The 25,453-nt window shown below is 36.7% G+C and overlaps 1 protein-coding gene across 1 annotated transcript in view; it reads right to left on the bottom strand.

Moving 5' to 3' along the window:
• LOC127428061 (inactive N-acetylated-alpha-linked acidic dipeptidase-like protein 2) overlaps window positions 1-25,453 on the bottom strand; it is a 475,761-nt gene that overhangs the window by 310,978 nt on the left and 139,330 nt on the right. Inside the window, exon 2 of the mRNA XM_051676110.1 lies at window positions 8,341-8,839. Within this exon, the coding sequence (XP_051532070.1) occupies window positions 8,341-8,839 (499 nt within the window). The remainder of the gene's footprint in view (window positions 1-8,340; window positions 8,840-25,453) is intronic.

Genomic DNA, 25,453 nt, shown 5'->3' on the forward strand with positions numbered 1-25,453 from the left:
ATTTGAGGTTTTTACGCAGGCTTGGGGTCAAGGGTACAAGAGCAAATCTGTTTAATATCTACAAATAATTAATATAGCATCTACTGAGTAATGAAATGTCAAGGACTTATCTTCAAAACATGCCAACCAGCACACCGTTGTCTGCCATAACCATTTGGAACAGACAGAAAACATGTTGCATGATTCAAGCATCACATTGACGCTAATTCAATATGAAAGTCGTAAAAGGGGAGGAGAAAACTTCATGATGTTGAAAACATTATACTGTAATCTGGGTGTTGTATCCTGTGACCTTCTCTTTATCTGAGATCAGTGACCACGGCTAAATAAAGAGATATGTATTCTGATGACAGTGCTTCTGGGATTATCTTGGGAGGCTCTACTTATCAGCACACTGCATATCTGATCTCTTTTTCTGGCTGCTGGAAAATCACACAAATGACATGATAAAACAGATAATTCAAGAAATTATGTTTCCTGGATTTTCTTGTGGGTGGACAAGGAGCCCAACAAGAAATACATTTAGTTAGGATGATCCTTAATATATTCTATTTCAGTTTTAATTTGAATCAATAATTTTGAGGATAGCCTACCATCCACCACTATTCAACTCACTATTCAAGTGTCGTACACTGTCCTATCCAGAGTCAATGCAATTAATTGACAAGCAATAAAAGCTACACTGCCCTACAAAAGCCAAAATGCAGTAATTAGACCAACAAAAAATTGCTTCAAAAAATGGCTTAAAGTTTGACACAGGTCTGTTCATATAAGAGACTCGATTTAGTTTTTGTATCCTAACAGTCTGAGTTTTTGTCATAACCACCACAAACACAAGCAACAGGACATTTCATCAATCACTTGGTTTCTAATTTGTTAGCGTTGCACTGGGTAGCCCCACCAAAATCTCACTGGTCCACAATCATGCTCAACATAACTGTACATCTAACTAAACATCAAATACAATCTGATTGGCTGTAATTGTTACATTGCACAGGAATTTCTTGTCACTGGAAACCAAGCCAGGACATTGTGTTATCAAGCCTGACAGTCACACTTTACTAGTTTAGAGTCATGTACTGAAGCATAATATTGGAGCATTTGCACTTTGTCAGGGTCATGGTGGGTACAGCACTGGTGGTGGCCAGCATGAATTATAGGACTTTTGCCTGCATGTGACAACCATTTGGAGCCTGGGTGTCACCCTCCAACTTAATAACTCTCACAACCTGGAGAGAGTCACTTTGGTAATCCACTGATAAATCAGTGTTGTGTTAAATGTCACAGGCCTTACAAGGAGAGCTGAAAGGATCCAGGACTTTCGATGCCCCACAATCCACAGGTACCTCCTAACACACTGCACAAAGTCGGAAAAATTAAAGGGATAGTTTACCGGAAAATTAAACTTCTGGGTGGGGGGGGGAGCTGGCTTGCAACCACTCATTCAGGTTTGCCATCCTTACGATGGTGTTTTCCGTGTATGAGCCAAGTAGCTCTAAAAGTTATGAGTACTTTGTGTCTTTATGTCCGCACAACATCGGCACAACACATTCACAAGACACTGTAAATTAATACTTGTGCAAAACTACAACTTGACTCACTTATATTTTGGAATCCAGATGAATATTATTTAAGTTGAATAATTATAATATGACACTGAATTATTATTATTTTGAGGATTTGTTTTATACAATAGTAATATATTTTTGTTGTATGTACTTCACCTTCACATGGAGCTTTAATTTTGACGGAAAAATTATAGTGCACTCCAGTGTCAAATTTTATTTGACAGTTTCCTTATTACAAATCTGGTGAAATGCTGTACACTCCTACATTTATGCTATACTGTGTCACATTTTTAGATTTGTAATATAACATTAGGCAGCTTCAAATGTTTGGAATTGCACGAATGGGTGAACCTGCAGTACTTTGCCTTCACAATGCACATGAACCACTCCGAAACAGCTGAAAACAGCACATCCATGTGTGAACACAGAACAGCATGTCACCCCTTGAGCATTTTGGCAAGCTTTCTGACAGGGGCCCCTTGATGTCCGGGGCCACACGCAATTGTGTGTTTTGCAAGGTGGTTAACACCGCTACTGTCCATGCTTAACCACAAACCTACAGTATTTCTAAAACCACAGGGAAATGGTTGATATGAATGTAGTTCAGTTCTAAACCCAAGCTCAAGCAGGAAACTCTTTATGAGGCCATTCACAGTACGTTTTAGCATTCCATCATCTGCGCTATTAATTGTACAAGTAGTTAAACTTTTCACGCACAGCAAAACAATGTCAGTTTTAAAACAATGGACCAACAGTATTGAGCTGGGGGCGGGACAGCATCTCAAGTGTATTGTGTTCATTAGCAACAGTGTATGGGAGTTAATGCACCTACAGTATAAACACCTTATCTTCAATTCCAACCTTGTGTGAATGTCCCTTAACTCAAACCCTTAACCAAACCCTACAACCTAAATTGTTCATCAGAATGTTGTTCCTACTTTGGCGAATCGTGTTAATCCTCAAGCACTTTCTGATGGAAACCAAGTATCCTAGAGCCTTAGTCACTTCATGTGTCTTGATTGATCAAATTGCTATCCAATTAGACTGTTCTCACTTTGAATTTGGCAACAGTTGGTTGAACGTTTTGCTACTGAAATCTGTCTGGGCCAAAGCTGAAAGTGTTGTTGATCGTATGGCATGCGTGAGCTCCAGTTTCTAGGTGAAATGTCCACAGAGTCATGCTAAAAGCAATATTTTAATTGTAATAATTGTACTTATTTTTTAAATTATGTTAAAGTCAACAGGAATGCACATTTTATTAACTCTACCCCCTAACTCAAACCCCAACCCTTAACCTAAATGTTAATGAAGATGTAATTTTAGAGAGAAAATGCATTCTCCAAATCATGCTCATTATTGATTATGTGAATGTAATCATTTCCTGGTTTCCATGGGACCAATACCCATGTCTTTGAGACTGCTCGCACAATACACTATCAGTAGCACTAGAGGGAAAGATGATCACATCTGAATTGATGCAAACATGTCTGATAGGGATATCACTTGTCAGTAATTTGGCAGAATGGGGTTGATACCAGGGTACATGAACTTTCGAAAGGAACATGTCGATTTCCCTTGTGATCATGTTGATTACTGGACAGTCATCAAGACAAGTTCGAAATTTGTTTGCTATCATGAGAATCATAGAAGAGGCAGCGAGCACCCAGGAGGTTGTGCTCACTGCGAAAACAGAGAACATTGTAGACCATTGCTATTTCACAGCCGACTACAAATCTGCCATGTGAAAAAGAGCAAAAGTCACAACTATGAAGCATAATTCAGCTGTCTGTTTGAGTTTATCTCCACCTTAAGCATGGAGAGACCAGCATCTTATTTCCTGGAACTGACAATAGGAAGAGGTTACTGTGCTACTTATTAGATGGCTGTTGGACTGCACAGTTATTAATATTGATTTCCTCCTTAGGGAATATAAATTCTGCTATACTGCTGCATCCATATACTAATGATGGGATTTAGCCTTCAGAGAAAAGCCCATTGCAGACTCTGCAAACTGCAAGGGAGACCTGAGAGACCACGTACCCTTATATAAACAAGATAATGTTGCAGCAAAATCGCCAAGCCTTATTACCCATACACATTTGTTCTGGCAAATACTAGTCGGCCATATCTGTGTGTTCTCTTATTGCATTTCCTCTTTACACACAATAATTCACAGCAGCAAACATGCAATTATTGATACTTCTGTCACACAATAATAGCATTGTTCTGTCTCGAGAATGGAATATGTTGACACCCAATTGTATCATTATTCAATTCCCATGGTGTTTTCTGACAGAAGTAATGCAGGCTGCTGCAATTCTTAAAGTTGGGCACAATATTCCTAGGAAGATATGCAGTTCTATTTATTCAAAAGCATTCGATCATAATGTCATGGGTGTTATAGAATACGTTATTTCTCAAGGTTTCCAGTCTACGTGAAAATGAGAGGTATTCCATATTTTCCTTACAGATGAGGGCAGTTTATCTCACTTTATGAAAGTCATTCTGTGGGGAGAATTTTATCATATTGAGGAAAGGTGATAACTCCTCCGGGGAGGCTGGATGTTATGATTAGTTCTGGTATTTTTTTTACACTTATGGCTATACATGTGTGTATATATATATATATATATATATATATATATATATATACACACACACAGTGTTTAACATTTCTGGGAGACAAAACCTACAAATTCGTTTTACTCTCAGAAAAAAAGATACTGTTTAAGGTGCAATGGCCTTCACCGGGGACCTTTTTTGTACCTCTAGTTAAAATGTAGAACTAATTTTTGGTACATAATTGTACCCTAAGAACCTAGTGTGTACTTTTAAAGGAGCATTTAAATAGTTTGTTCCTTTGGGAACAAAGAACATTCCTTTTTGTCTCCTTAAGGGGACTAATATGTACCCACAATATGGGTATCATCCCAGTGACGGCTTTGTACAGTACCTTTTTATTTTCAGAGAGTGCACATTTTGGTAACACTTTATAATAATGGTCCATCATTAATAGGTAATTATGCAGGAATTAATGCAGGACAGATGTGTAGTACTACATTAACATTTTAGTTACTACTATTAAGTAATAGTGAACTGATGACTGAGGTAGTTCACTGTTAGGTAATCATTTATTACTGAAATTGATTTGCCTCATTGAGAACTATTAACTAACTATGGCTATTTTAAAATAACTACTAATGAATTACTAATCAAAACATTAACATGTGTCTAAAATGTGACTGATTATGTTTTTATTGTGAACAAGATCATGAAATGTGCCTTAAGAGAAACATGCACCCCACGTGAGTTTTTTGTGGAAATTAATTTATACACGTAATGGCTACAGTGTCTGGTAGAGTATTATAGTCAGCTTACCTTACAGAAATATAGGGATGAATGTGCCCAACCTGTGTATTCCTTGAGATATCTCTTCTGTTCATTGCAAATTATTAACTTCTGCATGTTAGATATTGCTGGAGGTCTTTTTTAATAACTTTGGTAACCCATAAGTAATGAATTAAGTTTTACCACATAAACATGAAGGAATTACTAATGATCTGGACCATTATTTTAAAGTGAGGGTCATGGTAACGCATTATTAATTAATGAAAAAAAACTTGAATATACAATTTATTTATTTTTTTTATTTTTTTTTTTTTTTACAAAATATGTTTACAATTATTTTTTTTTTTTTTTTTGTCATATATACTATAGGTTAATCTTACAAGAAGTGTTTAATTTTAATGTCATTTAATTGATCCATTGAAAAAAAAAAAAAGAATGAGTGTCACGCCCATCAAGCTTCTAATTCAATCAGGGTTTGCCATATTTGATGCTCGCACTGAAACTGAAAGAAGATTGAGTGCTATTTTGTTCCTCCTTGTCACAGCATGCATTCATTTATTCCACCATAGTTCAGTTTGTGTGAACTATTGTGCTAACTGAACCGCTGCAATTTACATAAACAGTTCTGTGAACAAACATGGAGTGGATGTGTTGCAGTTGGTGTCCATGTTAGCAGTAAAAGTTTGTGTGTAAAGATTTGTCTTTGTGCTTTCTTTGTTTCAGCTTTGTTTGCCACATGGTAAGTTAATGCTGCTTCGAGAGGTCCCAAGTAATTTGTATGGTCCTTCTCACCTCTGGTCTTAGGGCAAACCTTAGGATGGGGGGTTTGAGAGGTTGATAAGAAACCACTCACAGACCATTGAGAAGTCTTTTCCAATGTGTTGGAAGGTCTGGGGCATTACTTTCTGAAGTATCTGGTAGTTGTCTGAGCAGCTGATCTGATGGCTGTGCTTGGCATTTGTTTGTTTTGGTCCTGCCACAATCCAATTAAAATGGAGCCACTCTTCTTTGCCTTGACAATTAGGGAGGGCCTCTGCCATAAACTGACTCCTGGAATGTCATCTGTTCCGATTGTTCACCACAGCAGTATTAGAGAGCAAACAGTAGTAAACACACTTCTTCATGGAATAGTAGACTAATCTCATTTTACTGGAACTGTTATTCCCCCGCACTTACCTTTGATGTGTAAATTAGGACAGAATTTAAGAAATAAACACTACTGTGAGCCAAGAGAAAATGGAGGCTTTGGCAGAGCAGATCTTTTATTTATTTATTTATTTATTTTGAAAAACTGCATCATCGTGATTGAATGTTACTATTTGTCAGCTGTAATGGATGGTTTTTAAAGGGAAATACGCATACTATCCCTAAGGACAACTATCCTTTTTATATGGTCCTAAATGAAGTCATTATAGGCCAGGCTTATATAGTGCAACACTCAGTTTTATACACTATATAACAGGGTGTGCCTGTTCAGTCTCTCTATTCACCAAGGAGTCCTTAGCCTGAAAAAGGTTTAAGACCCTGTCATAAACTAATATGGAAAAACAAAAACACTTGCTTTGTCTTGTAGTTTGCACTTCAGACATGGTTCTGAGAATCTATGCTAATGCTGGTTAAAGTGTCCTGATTTTTTTTTTCTTCTAGTGAGATTATTAGCATGTGATTTGAACCAGTTAGGATAGGTCTTCAAAGGATTTTCTAGGCTCCATCTAAGCATCTCATACAGACTGAGGAGAGACCTTAGCTTAACATGAGAGAAAAAGAGATTTACGGTGAGATTTGGAGTTTAATTCAAGCATTGGTCTCATATTCTTTAATCTAGGCATACCACAGAGCTTCCTGCCACTGGGCAGCCATTTTCCACAGTAGATTGTAACGATGTCTGCTCTGTCTAAAACTATTTAGTAAATTATTACTAATTACCCCCCACAAGCTGCAGTGAATATTAGGAGGCACATCTTCTTATTTCCTCAAACTGCTGAGTACATTTTAAGATGCTACATGAATGTGAGTAAATAAAGCCATCAAAATGTTTTGACTTTTTGCCTTTGCAGCTTCGCTGCATTGTAAGATTGCCTGCTTTTCCTCGCTCTAAAAGGGATCTAAAATGAGCTGTTAGTGCTGCAGCCTATAATATAAATGTGACAAAATAAATTATAAATTGACAAGACTGCAAAGCCTGTTTCAGTAGTCAGGCGGTTTTGGTTAAGAGGGAACCAAGTTATCTTTTTGACATGAATATACATGCCTGCCATGATCCTTGGCTCCAAAAACAATGTGTTATCACTTGAGGTTTGTCTGCATTTAATTTTAACATCAGTACCTGCTTGCGACTTTAGTCTGCTTGTCAGAGACTGCACAGCTGGGCTCTGAGTGAGCATGACAGCCTTGTCACTAGTGGGAATAAGCTGTGCAGAACTTTGGCTTTAGGACTGTTTTTGTCAGAGGCATGAAGGTCCCAAAGAGTCTGTCCCAGGAAAGACTGTCCATGCATCTGTTTCCTCTGTATAGCTCACTTCCCCTCACAGGCTGGAATGCTCTTGAAGCACTGTTTTTTCGATTCACTCCATTAATGTTTGTTAGAAGTATCTTGGTCTTCAAGCAGAAGATTCCGGTGCATTCCGAGGACTATTATTTCTCTAATCCACCTTATTCTTATTCTCTTGTACCTGTTCTACGGACCAGCTAATAATGAACATGTCTTATAAAAACATCAAATATTCACATGTTCACATGAGCATCCATATGGCAAACTTGTACATACTTATAGTATAAACTTGTCCTTACTAGAGGTCTGCACGGGCCTTAAAATGAAACCCAATCCTGACCCATACCTGAAACCATGTGGCCCGACCCTACCCGGCTTGAACAATATGTTGTAACACGTTGTAACACGTCATATCAGACGTGACAACAAATTTCCAATGACAAGAAATTTGTCTACTCACACTGAATGCGAAACTGCTGAAGGACATGACATAATGAGAGCCAATCAGAAGATTTAAAGATTTAATCGCAGAAGTTTAATATTCTGCGATGTGGAACAGGATTTTGGACGAATGAGATTTCACAGTGGGTGGGGCTACACAGTTCGTCGCCACGGAAATAGAAGTGATCAACAAAATGTCCTGACACATGCCACTTGTGGTTGGGAAAAAACGTAGATTTACATGGAAGATATAGCTTTAATCGATTATTGTCACACCGGTTTGTTACACAGTGTTAATTTTCTTTGCTGAAATTCATTGAGACAGACATGATGCTTTTTTTTTTTTTTACAAATAGGGACACCCACTATTTGAAGTAAGGTGCAAAACCTAATTTCTGTATTTTGACTATAAATGATACAACCAATTTTTTCAGCATTATTCAAAAGAATAGCTAAATAAGACAATGATGGACAAAAGGGGGACACATTTACCTCTCCAGTGCTTGGATCTTTTCTGCTGTGATTCCCTGAACTATCTTCTCCAGCACGTCTGTGTCTGCGATTGGCTCTACCGTCCCTTGCTCCCTGCTGAAGGAGTATCGTCCAATGAGCAGCCCCAGAACAAACACGGCCACCCCTGATAGCAGATATTTGGCCAGGCAGGTCCCACTCCGCCTCTGGCCCTTGGGTACCGATCGGCTAAAACGAGAGATGTAATTAGGCTCCTCCTGAAGACGCTCAAAACGTCCATGGGGGGAGACGGAGGGTTGAATGGGTTCGAGATCTGGGTCCATGCCCCCGCCAGAAGAGCTGCTCTCAGGCTGATGCTCCACACACTCCAGCTGGAAGCGGTCCAAACCTGGTTCCTCCAGTTCCTTCTCCATGTCCCATTCCAATTCCATAGAAGCTGCATGCAGATCCTCACTTTCCAGATCTCGCACATGGAGAGGACCGTGGCCAGCACGTACCTTCCTGTACGCCATGTCTGTAACTGTACACACACATAGAAACACAAATAAAGTATAAAGTATTAATTTATTACATTTATGATAATATATCAAAATGATATCAATACATTTTGATCATCTTTAATTATAATTGTAACAATAATAATGTGTAATTACCGGATGTTCAATAATATTTATTAAATTAATTACAATGTAATTACAAACGCTATGCTGTAAAGTGATACTAAGCACACTTTAAACAAAAGCAAGCACTGGTATAAGTTATGAAAACACAATGTAATAACTTTAATGTTGTTATAAATAAATTAAGATAAAAGCTAATCAAAATATATTCCCTTTCTAAACTGTTATATATACTGGGGCATGCTGTCACAGAAGATCGACATGTGTTTACTACAGTGGCGGGCCATACATTTAAAGTCTAGGCCTTCAGTGTGATTCATTCCATTAAGAAAACACAGTTTCACAATGAATAAGACACCCTATGCCTTTGGGCAACATACATTATGTTGCAGCTAACTAGTAATACCAATTGACATTTTAAAACACATCCACAAACAAAAGCCAGAAATGTAAGCGCAGCATAGTTCTAGCGGGAAGACTAGCAGCTATACATCATCGCACCATTAGCTAGGTAACTCCTAGCCAATCACGTGTAAGCCATTGCTTTATAAGTCTGCTCACAATCTATCACATTGCTGTTTCAGTGTGCTAACAGGGCAACCTCCACCACCCCACCATCACCAGTCGAGTCCCGTCCTGCACGGGGGTAGGCTCCTCGCCCCTGCCCCCTATCTCCGGCAGGATATGACAGTTCCAAATACAACTTCTTCGGACCGCCAGACGGGGCTTACGCCAAAGAGAGACATTACATTTCTTTTTATATTCATAAAATAAATGTCATCTTAAATTTCACTCAAGTCTGAAAGTCTTCCTGATAGAACTTGAAACGACACTTAATGCTCAAGCAAGCCTAATTTTAACTGCAGAAATGAACGTCTCCCGAACAGACATTCAAAAATCATAATTTTTCATATGAATCTACCAAGGAGGTCTATAATACATGGAAAAATCTATCTAATAATATTTGCGATTTAAATGTTGTTTGCAATAAATTTCGTTTCGTCAGGGTACACGGTTATACTGCGTTCCATTCAAGTTGGATGTGGGATATTCCTACTTGATATCTCCGACCATAAATGCTTTCCATTCCCCGATATTCGCAAGATGATTTTTAAGGAAACAAAACTGCAATGCTCTCGTTAGCTTAGCAAGGGTTTGACTCTCATTAGAGATGTCTCCTAGCAACCCAACTGATAAACAATGCTGCAGCGCTAGCATTTGTGCTTCAGGTGTACGATTATCAAAAGAGATTATAATTTACCATGTTTTATACACCTGTTTCTGCAGGCGTTTGTTAAACAAGCTTTAATATCATGTAATGTGTAAACAAACTCATTTATTGATTTTACTTAATAAAGTGAATGTTTATCACTTACTTTGTCTATCTCGCTGAGTGTCGACATGTTTGTGTGACATCATGCCCCTGTATCTCGGTGAAATCGGAGTTGAGAATTTCTGCACAAGCCTACAAGTTGTAATTCTGACTTAAAGATGCATTCCATTGCACTTTTCCTAGAAGGAAGTTGGAAAATCCGGCTTTCCAAGTTGAATGGAATGCAGCACTACTTTTCAAAACTTGATCCGACACTGAATGCTCCGGCAGCCTAATTTACACTTAGAAGACTCCTGATGTTGCTATAACAATGCAAAAAGCACTTACCAATTTACTTGAAGTGAAAATCAGTCCTCCTTTCCTGTTTAATAAATTAAGCAATCACACAGTCATGCAGAACATCTCGTGTTTGTAAATCCATAAGGATCTCTTTCTCAACGGCGATAGTGGCAGTGATGACAGCCGACTTACAGCAAGATCTCGCGCTCTTCGCTTTCAAATTACGTACATCACTTAAAGCATGATTGCGTCAATCAAGGCCAGCTAGAATGCCTCGACCGGGACATATCCTAAAGATCACACCCACCAAGAACAAATAAATCAATCTGATTGGCTGATGAATCTGACAATCTGACTTTAGATGCCTATTCACTGCAGTTTTGAGGGATTCTGTAGAAATTCTGAAGGCCTGAGGGGGTGGAGCTCAGACTCATGAGCAGCTTCGGACATGCGATTTGTGAAACAGTTGTCACATTTTGCTTGTACGCATCAAGGAATAAATTCTGACTGGATAAATGTTTTTCTCTATTTGTTTGTAGATTAATTAAGAGTGGAGAATGGTTACAAATACATAGGCAAAAAGGTGATTGAGGATGAAAGGATGAAAAATATTTATTTGGCCATAACGGTGGAAATTGATAATTCGTTTTTGTTTTTATAAACAAGACTTTAAGATATGTGTATGTATACAAAAACTGACTTTCAAAAATAAGTGCGACAACTAGCCCCTTATATCCCCAAAATATATCGGTGTAAGCAGGGTTGCTTTGTCTTCATTTTAGTATTTATGTGGCGAGTATTCCATGACAACCTATTCTCTGTACAAACCAGGAATGTTTTTGGAAGGGTTATACAAGCTCACAATTTGACTTTTACTACTAAAAAGATCATTAAGGGTAATGACTTGGTTGGTTCAAATTCATAAAAGAGAACCCAGTGTCTCAGTGAACCATCAAATTTAACTATCCCTTTAACAGATACCACCATCAAACTCAAAACAGCTCAATCGATAATAACAAAACTCCAGACTGCCCAGAAATACCAAACTGCATACAGGGCCATTATCCAGACCTTAAATAGATTCCTTTAAAATATTACATAAATAAATAAATAAATACAGAGTGAAAAATCAGCTGTTGACACTAGGCAGTAATTTAGAGGCAGAGAGAAGTCTCTGATAAGATGGCCACCGGGTGCAGGGGTGGTCTGTTAGGCTCCACACTTGCCCCTTTGCTTAACCTTTTTCTACAGTCATTTTATATCTTATTTGGTATTTTTCAACAATTGCTCATCAACATTAAAGGAATCTTCAGCCAAAGATGGATTTTAAATGTTGGAATGAGGGATAAGGGGTTTTGTTGCATATGGCTGCTTTGTTTGTGGTTCCTGATAAGTCCATGTGGTTTTGGTGTCAGTGCTACTGGAAATGAAACACAGAGTATATCTGTTGAACTCATGCCCATGGTTGATAGACCAAAACTGAACTTTTTCAGCCAAGGATACCACATTATTTATTCTACCTGCTGACAAAACAATCATCATCAAGGAAAAGAAAGTCATCAGCATGTCAAGAGAAGCAAATGGTATGGTCCAAAGGTTCTACTGATTATTCTCGTGCTCAGCGGTGACATATAGATGAATCTAGGACCATCAACAAACCAACATATAACTGAACCAGTAAGTGGATCGACTGAGTGTAATCCAGGCTGGAGTGTGAACTGTGGTGCAGAGATCAGTGGACCATCAGGGTGTAAGCTGGGAGCTGTTGGGTGTTTGGTCAAACTCCCCTTGTATATTTTACAGGATGTGCCCATGCTTGAAACATCAGAGCTCTGTATTAGTCCTGTCCTTGATTCAGAGAGTTTTGGTGAGTCTAAACCATCCCTTATCTGTGAACAATATAATGTTTTGTCTGGAGTAAAGCAAACAAACAAACAACAGGTACTTTATGGAAACTCAAAGACAAAAGGAGCCATCAACCATGCTGCACAGAAACAGAAACAGTTTAAATTATTTCAGACTGTAAACCATGCCAGAGTGATTTGGGAATCAAGAATCAAACCACAAGGTATTTTAGGGGGTACCTGAAAATCCGAAGTATTATATCAAAGAGGGATCAAGTTGAGCATCTGCTTATGAACTCAAACCTGGACTTTTTAAACACTGAGTGAAACTTGGTTGTCTACCAGTACACCAACATGCATGATTGATGTTCCTGGTAACAGTTGTTACAGAAAAGATAGACCATCATGAAGAGGAGGGGGAGTCACGATTTATATTAAGGATACTTTTAAATGTGCTGAAGTGAAACTAGATATTGCTGGATTAGAATGTTTGGCGTTAAATGTTATAATGTCCCCTAAAATGAATTTTAATGTTGTGATTTTGTATAATCCACCCTCACATTATTCTTCTTTTGATTATAATTTAGAGGAATTGTTGAAGTTTTTAAACTGTCGTACTGAAACAATTTTATTTGGAGATTTTAACATAAATTGGGTAGACAAACGTAGTAAGCAAAAATTAAAATCAATTACAGCCAAACATAAATTCAACCAGTTAATAAAAGGTCCAACAAGGATAACAAAAACAAGTAAAACTCTTACTGATCTTGCATTTACAAATAAACCTGAAAGGGTAATAAAAATATATGATCTGCTGACAGGTTTGTCCGATCATAAAATGATCCTGGTTGTTAGAAAATTGACAAAGAAACGTTTGCAGAGTAATTTTCGTCAAACTTTTAAACCAGGAGTAGTAGGCATCCCCAAGAGTAAAATAAAAAAAAAAAATTGAAAATGATATAAAAAATATTAATTGGAATGATGCATTACAAATTGGTGACCTGGACAAAAACTGTGAAATTGTGATGAGAACCATTGAAAAAATTATTCAAAAGTATACACAACCATTAAAATGTAGACAAAATAGTGCATCCTTACTATGGCTAAATTCAGATATCCATCAACTAATGAAAAAGAGAGATCTTGCTTTGAAAAAGTCTTTGCTTACAAAAACACAGACAGATATTCTAAGCTTTAAATCATTAAGAAATAAAGTAGTTAGTGAAATGAGAGAGGTGTAAATCGCATATTTTGAGCAATTGATTGCAGAATCAGGAGGAAATAGCTCATCTCTTTGGAAGTACATTAACAAACTTTCTAAACGAGAAGGTATACAAAGAAAACCATTGTTGGAGCTGCACATAAATGGAAGACTTAGTACTGATAGCACTGAAATTGCTAATGAATTTAATAGATATTTTATCAAGTCTGTGGAAGAACTTGCTATATGTTTTGAACCTGTACAATTACCTCAGTATGCAATAAAAGACATACTCTCATCCTTTTATATCTCTGAGGTGGATGAAGATACTCCAAATTATTAATCAATTGAATAAATCAAGGGTTAAGGATATATTTGGAATGGATACCGCATTTGTTAAAAAACTGTAGTGCTTGTTTGATATAGCCCTTGGTAAATTTGATAAATGTATCTATTAAAGTAAATTCCCCTCAAATTGGAAATCTTCTATTATAACCCCAATTTTTAAGGCAGGATCAATTGATGAGGTTCAGAATTATAGACCAATTTCTATACTCCCTGCAATTTCTAAAATTCTGGAAAAGTTGGTAGCTCAACAACTTATCAACTATCTAGAAAAAAATGATCTACTTCACTTTAAACAGTTTGGTTTTAGGCCTAAGTATTCAACAAAAATGGCAAACTGCTTTCTCACAGAATTTATTAAGGGAGCTTTAGATAATGGTAATGTGGCAGGCACAGTATTTTTAGACCTCAAAAAGGCATTTGATACTGTGAATCATGAAATACTCCTGCATAAATTAAATCTGTTTAGTTTCTCACAGCAGGCAATAAATTGGTTTAGATCATATTTAGAATCTTGAGATCAGTGTGTTAAAATAAATAACTCAAGATCATCTTTACGAAACAATGAGATGGGTCTCCCTCAAGGGTCAATTTTAGGTCCACTGTTGTTTTGCTTATATGTCAATAATTTACCAAATTGTTGTACGGAAACTAAATGTCAGTTATATGCAGATGACACAGTCATTTATGTATCAGCACAGACTCCACGCTTAGCTGAAGATATATTAGCAAATTAAATGACTAGAGTGTCACAGTGGCTGCAAAACAACTGTTTGACCTTGAATTGATCAAAAACTGTCTCAGTGTGTTTTTCAATTAGAAGGAAGGAAATGAATGGTTTTATAATTAAGATCAATCAAAAGGCAATAGAGACAGTTAATGATTTTAAATATTTAGGTGTTATTTTAGATTCTCAATTGAAATTGTATGTGCATGTAAAGAGGCTGTGTAGAACAATCAGAACAAACCTTAACTGTTTTTATATGATTAGACCGTATCTATCCCTAAAAGCAGCTAAGTTATACATACATACAATGGTCTTCTCACATTTATCTTATTGTGTGACTGTCTGGAGTCAGTTTTCTCAACTGACCATCAAACATGTTAGATCTCTATATAAACAAACACTAACAATTTTGGACAAGAAACCAATTAGATGGCATCATTGTAATATTTTACAAAAAAATAGTTTTCTTAGTTTTGAAAATGTTATAAATTTGTCTCTCATTAAAATGTTTTTTTTTTTTTTAAATGTGTAAATAATCTTGCTCCAGATATCATATGCCAATTAATATCAAAACAGAGTAGTAAGGGGATCACTACAGGAGGTGCAACTAATCAGAATTGCACAGTACCGAGGAGAAAAACTAAATTTGCACAATCCACATTTTCAGTTCAAGGTACACTGCTTTGGAACAGCCTACCAGCTGAACTGAAAATGCAAACAGAGTTGAACATTTTTCAAAGAAATCTAAAAAAGTGGTACAAACAAAAGCAGGTTTGTGAACACTGATGATCGTGCACAGTCTCAGCTTTCTTTTATTATTGTTATATTTTTTTTTAAACTTTTGCTTAGTTTTTTAAGTGATTATTGTTTTATTGTTGTTAAAAAAAAAAAAGCCTAACCAGGGACTGGGGCTGCAAATTAGCCTTTCGCTAGAAGCCTGTATGTGGAGCATCAGCTACTTGAAATTGTAGCAATGTTTCTGCATTGTCCCTGTTAAATAGACTAATAAATAAATAAATAGAAGGAAATAACTTTGAAATGACCAGAGGTGGATAGTAATGCGCTTCATTTACTCCATTACATTTACTTGAGTAACCTTTTGGTTTTATGGTGGATACTTTGGGTAATTATTATTATTATTTTTATTATTATATTTATTTATCACACATTATACATTTGCACATATACAGTGAAATTATTTTTTTCCACATATCCCAGCTAAGCTGGGGTCAGAGTGGGGTCAAGTACATTTACTTGAGTAACTTTTTGGTTTTATGGTGGGTACTTTGGGTAATTGTACTTTTACTTGAGTAAAGTTTTTGGCTACTCTACCCACCGCTGGCAATGACTAAACTTTAATATTCAACACACGTTTCAACGAAAATGGCGATTTTCTTTTCTGTTCTGTTTCAGTTTCTCGCTCTTTTATGGGAATAAAAGGATATAATTTATTTATTTTGTATTTTTTCACTTTTAAATAGGCATTGCAGAATATGAGAAGAGAAACCTGAGAGGAAAATGCTATGCTTTTTCTTTCAATATCAATCTTCAGTGCCCAACAAAGCTTCCATTATTTTAGGCTGCTGTTCCATGAGATCTGCTCCAGAGCTTCATTTACAATTTGACCCCTGCAATGGTATGGGTTTTCAAACTCTCAGGACAGTGCTAACCCTCTTCTCCTCATCTCCTTTCCATTCCTCCTACATCCACGTGTTCATCACTTTGCTCACAGACTGAAAGCTGACGTTCAGTCACCAGAAACATCAATATTTTAATGCTTTCGACTACCCAACAGAGCCATCAATTAAAGTAGAGAGGAATACACCATCTTTGACTTTTTCTTAGTGATAGATGAGACGGAAAATATGCTTTTTCGCATGCTGTGTTTACAGCCTGATAGAGCCATCCCACACTTAATATTGATAAAACAGTGGGTATTATTCACTAATACACATGTTCTCATGTGTTTTCATGCAAAATGTCCACAGGATTTACAACATGTGCACATGCACATAAATGTGTTCGCACAGTACCCTCATTCAAATATATTGTAGTTCTAAACTATACATGATCAGCTGCATTATACTGTAAAACCTATCCCAGATTGAGCTATAATGCAGATAATTTTTGTTACTCTGAAAATTTTAAGAATTATTGTAGGGTCACTAAGTTATTCAGTTTTTAATAAAATGTAGGGGAGACCAGGGCTAGTTGTCACACTCTTTACTTCAGTGAATATTTCTTAGGGTAAGTTTAGTTTTAAGAGTCAGTTTCTTCATAGCCTTAAATACCTTAAAGTATTGGCTACAAAAAAAAGCTATTGAATATTTCCTCCATTATTGCCTAGGTTAAAAGACACAGTTCATTGTTTAAACACACGTTGACGTTTTGTGACAACTTTCCCCAACATTGGGGCATGATATCACACTATATAGATTAAGTTGTCACAATGAAACCTGCCATTAAGTGGTGCAGGTTTCTTGTGAACTTTGGCAGACACATGTTCCCCCTCTCACCCTCTTCCCATCACAACATTTTAAAAGTAAAACAATTATGAAGCAAAATATGATTCATAAAATACTAAAAATGGAAAAGGTAACAAACAAAAATATCAAAATATTGTTTTGGCCAACATACGTATATTGTAATGACATATATTGCAATGACCTGATTTTCATGAAAAATACCCATGTCCTAAGGACACATTTAAACATTTCAGTGGAAATCTGCCTTCATACTATAGTTGACCTTTGCCATAATGTATAAGATGTGGTTTGATTGTATACCCAAGACCTATAACAAAAATATAATGATAGGGATTTCTAACTCCAAATCATATTGTTACTATGCAACTAGCAAGGACTTAACTAAAATATCCAAACCCAATAATTAGAAGGGGACGCACACATACTTTTGGCTCTAGTGTGTTTGTCAAAGTTTGATTTAAGCTAGGAACTACACTGTTACTCTGTGAACAATGGACCCAGGATAGCAAATGCCTTGTGTTTCTGGATTTATCCTATTAAATATTTATGAAACCTGTCAAGACAGCATTTATTTTTCCCAGTAATAGGTATAGACAGGCTGAGTAGATCATGTCACCCCCCAGCGGAGGAAGGCCCAGGTACTGCTTGGGGCAGGCAAGACAGCATGTTGGGAAAAGCAAGAGTAATGGCATCTATCAGAAGATACCAGAAGATTATTGGCCTTACTGCCACAAAAATCATCCAGCATGGACTGTGTCTATAACACCCCCAATATACTACAGACACCTCATGGATGTGACAAGCTGTTACACAAACAAATTGCCTACATAGAGTACACTGAGGTGCTAACTTAAAATGATCTGGCTGCACTGAGAGAAGTTGATCAATATCTCTATTGAACAAGGTTTATCTTAGAAACCATTCACCTAATTTAACTATTCATTCAAAATAGATTGCATTGAAATAATAGGGTTCCATGAAATCTACAATAATAGCAACAATGCACCAGTTTCTATGTGCACTCAGAGGCTAGGGTGGGTAATTAACAAGACATCTGTAATTAAACACAACAAAACCAAACTTCTGGTACAAGAAAGCATTAGAGTCTTTACTCAAAGTGCCTATATTTTCCTATTCTTTTGTCTTTGCAGGGGGTGAGCAGGACAAGAAAAAAATAGGAATAGGAAAAGAGCAGAGAAACATCTCACAGTGTTGTCCCACTTACCTGTCATCACTTCTGACACAACCTTGTCAGTTACCTTAGTTAGAAAGAATGGACCTAGCTGTCAATCATGCCAGTTGCTGCTCATGTCACATAGGACCAGCAAATACAAGTCCAAAATAATAAGCAAAGTCTGCAACTAATAAGGAAAGATTTTATCCACCCTCATACAGCAACTAATAATAATAAAAAAAAAAAAAAAAAAAAAAAAAAAAACAGTTCTATTACAAAGAGTTTGATAATAGGAATATGTTGGAAATAAAGTGAATTACCAGAGTATTTCTGAATTGTGTTAAGGAAAGTACATCCACTTAAATACCCACAACAATTTGATTCCAAATTCTGACAGTTCTAATAAGGATGAGGGTTTTACAATGTCAGAGTTGATGGATTTCAATTCTGAAGTTTCTCAGCATGGGCTCACAGAACTAGACATCCACTAAATTTACAGAGACGTGTCGTCATTACCCTACAAGACAATTCTGAACTCATAGTAGCTGAACCACAACATAAAGTCATGGCAGAAATAGGCCAGGCCACAAAAAGCATATACAAGCCCAAGACACCATAGAAAAGCACTATTTTCATATCACATCTGAATAAAATATGCCTCCTCAGGGGTACATGGTATATGTCTCGCAGGCCTTCCCCTCATTAAATTCTAAAATATACAGGCATTTACCAGAAGGTTGAACAAGACCACAGATGTGTTTTTCCCTAAACCGCAAGGTGAATATACTGTAAGGGTTTAAATATTGCTTTGCTGATGACTCCTATAGCAATTTATGTTAAAACAGCACTTATACATCTTTTATGTTTATCCCGTGAGGGGGAATTAAAAAAAAAAAAAACATTGAGAGAAATTTGAATTTATTGGTAGCAGTTAGGTCCATATGCAAATAGTACTTACTGTATACTTTTAAAATGTAAAGAACACTTAATTCCGAAAATGTCCACTCGCTAGACAAGAAAATTCAGCAAAGTAACTATGAACTTCGAGCAGGAAGTGGATTTCTGAAATGTTGACTTGAAGTCAGATTTTTTCACATATGAGTCCTCTTTAAATCTGTGTGTGCTTGTAAGTTATTTTCCCGCTGATTGGGCTTTTTCAAGCGCAGTATAGCCGACTCAGGTGAGTCAAGTCCCGTCTTTCACCAGACCATGTTGATATGTTAATTTTGCTCATCAAAAATGTAGCTTCTGAGTAAGCGGCCTTGAAAATGACTGTTTTAGGCAAGGAATGCCATTTTTTTAAATATTGGTTAACGTTCTCTACCGGACAGCTGTCATATTAGATCAATGGCTAATGCATGACTGCACGTAGTGAAATTAGCAAAAATGTTCAGCACATTTTTTCTCTCTAGTATATTTGGCTTACCTGTTAATTATTTTCAACAATGTCCTTACTGTTTTAATATGTTAACTAAATTTTACTTGGTGAATTCTGTTTAGAACAGGCTATTAGGGTTGCACTATTGGTCCTGCACTATTCATTCAATTGTTTTCAATAAATAAACCTGTATTTGCTAAAGGTGAATGAGTGTCATGTTCTATATTTAATGTACAATGATACTAATGCAAGGCGAGCACGTCGATGATAAATGTCCCTTTTCAGTGGAATTAAGCATTGGATTTGGAATCAAGTATTTTAAATGGGTCACATAAACAATTTTTTTTTTTTTTCGTTTTGACTGTTTTCTGAAGGTTGGCTTCTTTTTAGACTAGTCGACTCCAAAATTTTCGTTTAAACGTCAGTGAAATTAGTCGTTCAGCACATCCCTAATATAAACAGATTTAAAATGGGAACTTGAGAAGACACACTTATGGACTTTTGCATAGACTTATGGATTTTTATAGAATAGCCATCGCCAAGTGTTCCTGGAAAAACAAACAGTAAAAAGCAATTGTTTATCTAATTAGCATCACAGGGGCACAAAAGGATAAGAGCTGGTTTTAAGCATCTCGTCCAGCTAGTACAAAAGATCACCCCTTAGAAATGAAGACATGCATACAACTTCAAAGAAACGATTAAATGTGTTTAGTCTATGTTTATCTGGTGCTGTGCAATTGCTACATGGAATAATGTATGAAGCCTAAGAAATGCACAATGCAAACTAAGAAATTTTCCAAAAGCCTTCCGCTGCTTCATTTGAAGTGCCCAAAGCTTGTGCCTCAACAGAGATCAAGTCCAAGTGTGTATACGTCTTTTTGTTAGCCCAGTTTCCAGGAAGCTATGAATTCCTCCAGGACAGATCGTGTTTATACTGTGATGCACTGTGCTTTTAAAAGAGTGAATTGTTGATTCTATGCTGTTATGCATAGACATGGAAAACACCTAAACACAATATTTCAGTGAACCAGTGAATACAGCCATTTATTCTGCATTTATTGCTGCATCCTTAATTAAGAGAGAAATATATATATATATATATATATATATATATATATATATATATATATATATATATATAAATCCAGTAAAATTCACATAAAATCCAGTTTTCCATAAAAAGCAGAGCTTTTTAACGGCAAATCAGCATAGACCTGTCGTACCAAGTAGCTACCTAATAGCTTTATGTATATTAAAAACGATTACATACAGTATGTTTCAGTGTATAAAAGTATATTTATTTAAATGTATGACACATCTGAAAAGTCTATAGAAAGCTGACAAAATAGAATAAAAGGGTTGTAACTTGTAATGCAACATGATCACACAGGAAATAAACATATTGCTTCCGAAAGTTAAAGGGAATGTTCACCCAAAAATGAAAATTATCACATCATTTACTCACCCATGCCATCCCAGTTGTGTATGAATTTCTTTCTTCTGCTATACACAAACAAAAGGTGTCACAAACCGCACACTTCTGCACTATTCAATGCCATTTTGTAGTGTAAGTAGTGCGAGTAGTATGTTTACACTGAAAATGCAGCAAAAAGAAGTGTACTTTAAGTACCTGGATGATGCAATTTTTCAACCATCAAAACGGAGTGTGGAATCCATCAAAACGGAGTGTGGAATGTTGGACACTTCATGCACTCAGCACATGTAGCTTGCTGTACATTGCGGAAGGGGCAGAGTTACCTGGCTGCGCTGCTAGTCTAATAACACAGTTGTAAATAATGAAGAATGTAGCAGCTAGTAAAATTTCAGAGGATACATCACCTTACAAATGTGAGTTGAATTCTTTACCATCACCCCAAGCTGTGTGAATATGTACAGTGTTTAAGATATAAGTGTTGAACTGAGGTCGGCTAACGTGCTAAAGCTAGCGGCAACACAACACGTGGGCTTGAAACGTCACTTCTGTCAGCTGTTAAATGGTGAAAACTTCTGTGTAGTAAAAAAAAAACAACAACAAAAAAAAAAAAAACATTAAGTGTTCCATTTGGGACGATACTACACTTTGAAAATTCATACACTACATGGCTGAGTGCATAGTATATTTTATAAGTGCATAGTGTACAGTGTGTCGTTTGGGACACAGCTAAAGATTTTTAGGAGAACATCTCAGCTCTGTTAGTCCATTCACTTCAAGTCAATGGTGGCCAGAACCTTGAAGCTCCAAAAAGGACATAAAGACACCATAAAAGTAATCCATATGACTTAAATCCAGTTAAATCCATGTCTTTTGAAGCTATATGATAAGTGTGGGTGAGAAACAGATCAATATACTTTTTTTATTATAAATTATCCTCCCTTCCCAGAAGGTGGCGATATGTGCGAAGAATGGAAGAAAAATGACTTGATCTGTTTCTCACGCAGACCAATCATATTGCTTCTGAAAACACGTTCACACCGAAGCTGAATGTGGCCCAGATCTGATTTTTTTGCACAAATCTGATTTTTTTGTTAGGTTGTTCACATGATATTTTAAATATAGCCCATATCAGACACTGGTCTGAACAGCCGACACTCTTTAACTGACCCGCATATATGTAGCACTCCTTGAGCATGTGCATAACAAACTTCGGCATGTTCATCATTATAGTATGAATAATGAATTAAATTATAATTAAAAATATAATTACCAGTTTTTAACGCAGATAGGACACATGCCTCTCTGATAATATGTCCACAAGTGATAGAGAAAAACCGTTGATAAATAAATTATTTTTATGTAGTCATTTGCCTTTGTGGTGGAATTTAAATAATCATCGAAGTTCAAGTGTAATACTACCTATAAGTGAAACATAAAATGGAAACTTAAAATGGAAAGACTGCAGGAAAAATTACATTAAATATTTTATAAGGTAAGAAGAGTTATCTTTATTTCATATTTCCATTGACTGGCTTGAATTCGTATTTTGAACAGTTTGAGAAATATAGAAACTGTGTTTTCTGAATGAGTGACACAAGCAAAGAGCGCCGTTATTTAAATCTACATCTGTATCTTTTCATACGCATATTTAACGTGCAATCCAAATGAATCGCTGAATGCTGAACTGCTGAAGCCTATACTTTTATTTTCTTTCCTTAAAAAGAAACTGAATGCATTAACTAGATAGATATGACACTTGGAGGCATATATATGTTGGAAATCAAGTGTGTAAATGACAAATGTTGAGGTAGATTCAAGTAAAAATCACATTGAATCTGACCTGGCTGTTTACACCGAAGTATCCAATTTATTTCCATATATGAAAGTGGCGCAGATTGGATTTGAAAAAGTCAGATTCAAAGCACTTTTGGCTGTTCACACGATCATCCAATTAACAGATCTGTGTCACATGTGAGTGAAAAAATCTGATTTGGCCACATTTAGCTGCGGTGTGAATGTAGCCAGTGTGTATCCGAAAACAGAACTTCTACGAAGATCTCCTACGAATACTAATGAGACCTTTGTGCATGATATAGCCTATTAAAGGAATAGTTCACCCAAAAATGAAAATGTGCTGATAATTTCTCACCCTCAGGCCATCCAAGATGTACTTCACAGCGCACATCACAGCAATGTAGGGAAGTGAACATTTGTAGTTAAAAAGTATATAAGTATTGTTTTGTTTCTCAAAATAATAAATTGTTTGGGTTCAGAAGAAATTTATTTGTCGACTGGAGTCATGAGGATTATTTTGATGCACCCTAAATATTAATTTTGGAGTACATTCACTTGCATTGTTTAGAGGAGGAGGCCTGAAATAAAATCCTAAAAGTCTTAAATTCTGTTTTGATGAAGAAAGAAACACATTTTCATTTATGGGTGAACTATTCCTTTAACTACATAAATCAAGCCAAAGTTTGCCATGCACTGAAATAAATTAGAGCTTTATAATCAAGGGTAGTGAGCTTTGGATGTGGGCAGTATGCTTAGCCATCAGAGAGTTCAAACCACCATCCCCTCCAATTTGCAGTGAAAACCTCAAACATGTTTGTCTAAACAATGAAACCATGACCTTGAGTCCCATTTAATCTAAAGGTTGTATTCCTAGCACAGTCATCCACCAATGAACAAACTGTGGTCCCCATCTCACCATGATTTAGAAAGTGTTTGATCTTTGCCATTCATGATAAATTGACAGTGCCACATTAAATGCCAATACAGAACATGACATTGGGCTTCATTTGTCCAGGCTGAGTAATGTGTGTGGATCCCTATGATGAGGCTAGTCCACATATACTTAGTATTCTCAATAGCTTCATTAAATAACATCAAGCTATAATCAGATATCACTGGTTGGTTTGGGGCCCAATAATGAAGGTTTTTCTGTCTAATTCTGCAACCAGCCCTTGTTCATCACACAGTTTAGGCCCAAGTGTTGATTTCTATAACCAAAGCTTTGATGTGAGGGCAATTCCAAAGACAAGCACAAAAGAGGCCTCCATTTCTTTAGCCTGATCAAGTCCAATTTGGTAACTGATATGATTTCTGAATATTTATTAATGATCATAGAAAGAGCAATGATCAAAGAGGACAGTACTTGCACAGCCTACATTCCCAAAAGCCATACGTCTTATCAAGTTTCTCTTTGTTTAAAGTCACCAAGTGCCAAGGAGAGAATATCTATACACAGAGCCACACTGCTGCTCCGTGTACACTGATCGGGCTTTATCTTCCAACAATGTCACAAATAGAATGTCACCTTCTGGTGTAAATGAGGACTTTCCCATCTGTAACACACTGATAGATGGACACAGTGCCTGTCAAACATCACTGGCAAACATACAGAAATAATGAAGTAGCACAGGTGTCTTCAACCATTTTCAGGCCAAGGACCCCTATGTGGGTAGAGAGACGGAGCAGGGACCCCTGTTACATATTGTATAAAATCGAGTGTTGTGTTTTATGCCTATAAAAACGTGTATGGTTGTCACATCTAGATGTGTTTTTGTTCATGTTTTGTGTTAATGTCTTTTATTTTGAAAAGTAGTTCCATGTCATGTTATTTCCTGTTTCCCTGCCATGTCATGTGATTCCCTGTTTCCATTTCAAGTCATGTGATCATCCTGTTTCCCTCATGTTCATTGTGTCTGTTTCCCATTGGTTCACAGTCTTGTTATTGGTTCTATCATGTCATTGGTTTATGCTCATTGTCTTGTTATCTTGTTCAGAGTTCTGTTTGTTCATTGGTTTATGTTTCCCATGTCCATGTATTTAAGTCTCATGTTTCCATTGTATCAGTGTCAGGTATTGTGTTTAAGTAACGTTGTTAAAGCCAAGCCAAGCCAAGCCAAGCCAAGCCAAGCCAAGTCCATGTTTATGTTTATGTTTATGTTTATGTTTATGTTTATGGTTTGGTTTCACATTTGGATGTATCACTCTTCATGTAAATCAACTGCACCTGGGTTCTTCACTTCATCGTCATCGTCTGTCTGTCATTGCCAGCCCAACGTTACAGAATACCTGACCGACTATGAACCCAGCAGTTCAGCTCCTACGCTTTCATCAGGGAAATCGGCCCCTGGAGGAATATGTAGAGGAATTCTGTGCTCTGGCCTGCAGGGTGGATTTTAATGAGGTGGCCCTCAAAGACTTTTTCAGTTTTGGGCTAAATGAGCCGGTCTGCTCCATGATGCCAGGAGGCAAATCCAGTGGACTCTGGCTCAGTCCATGGACTATCCCCTGGTGCTGAGTG

This window comes from Myxocyprinus asiaticus, chromosome 37, assembly GCF_019703515.2.
Source record: "Myxocyprinus asiaticus isolate MX2 ecotype Aquarium Trade chromosome 37, UBuf_Myxa_2, whole genome shotgun sequence".
In the NCBI taxonomy this organism is placed as follows: domain Eukaryota; kingdom Metazoa; phylum Chordata; class Actinopteri; order Cypriniformes; family Catostomidae; genus Myxocyprinus; species Myxocyprinus asiaticus.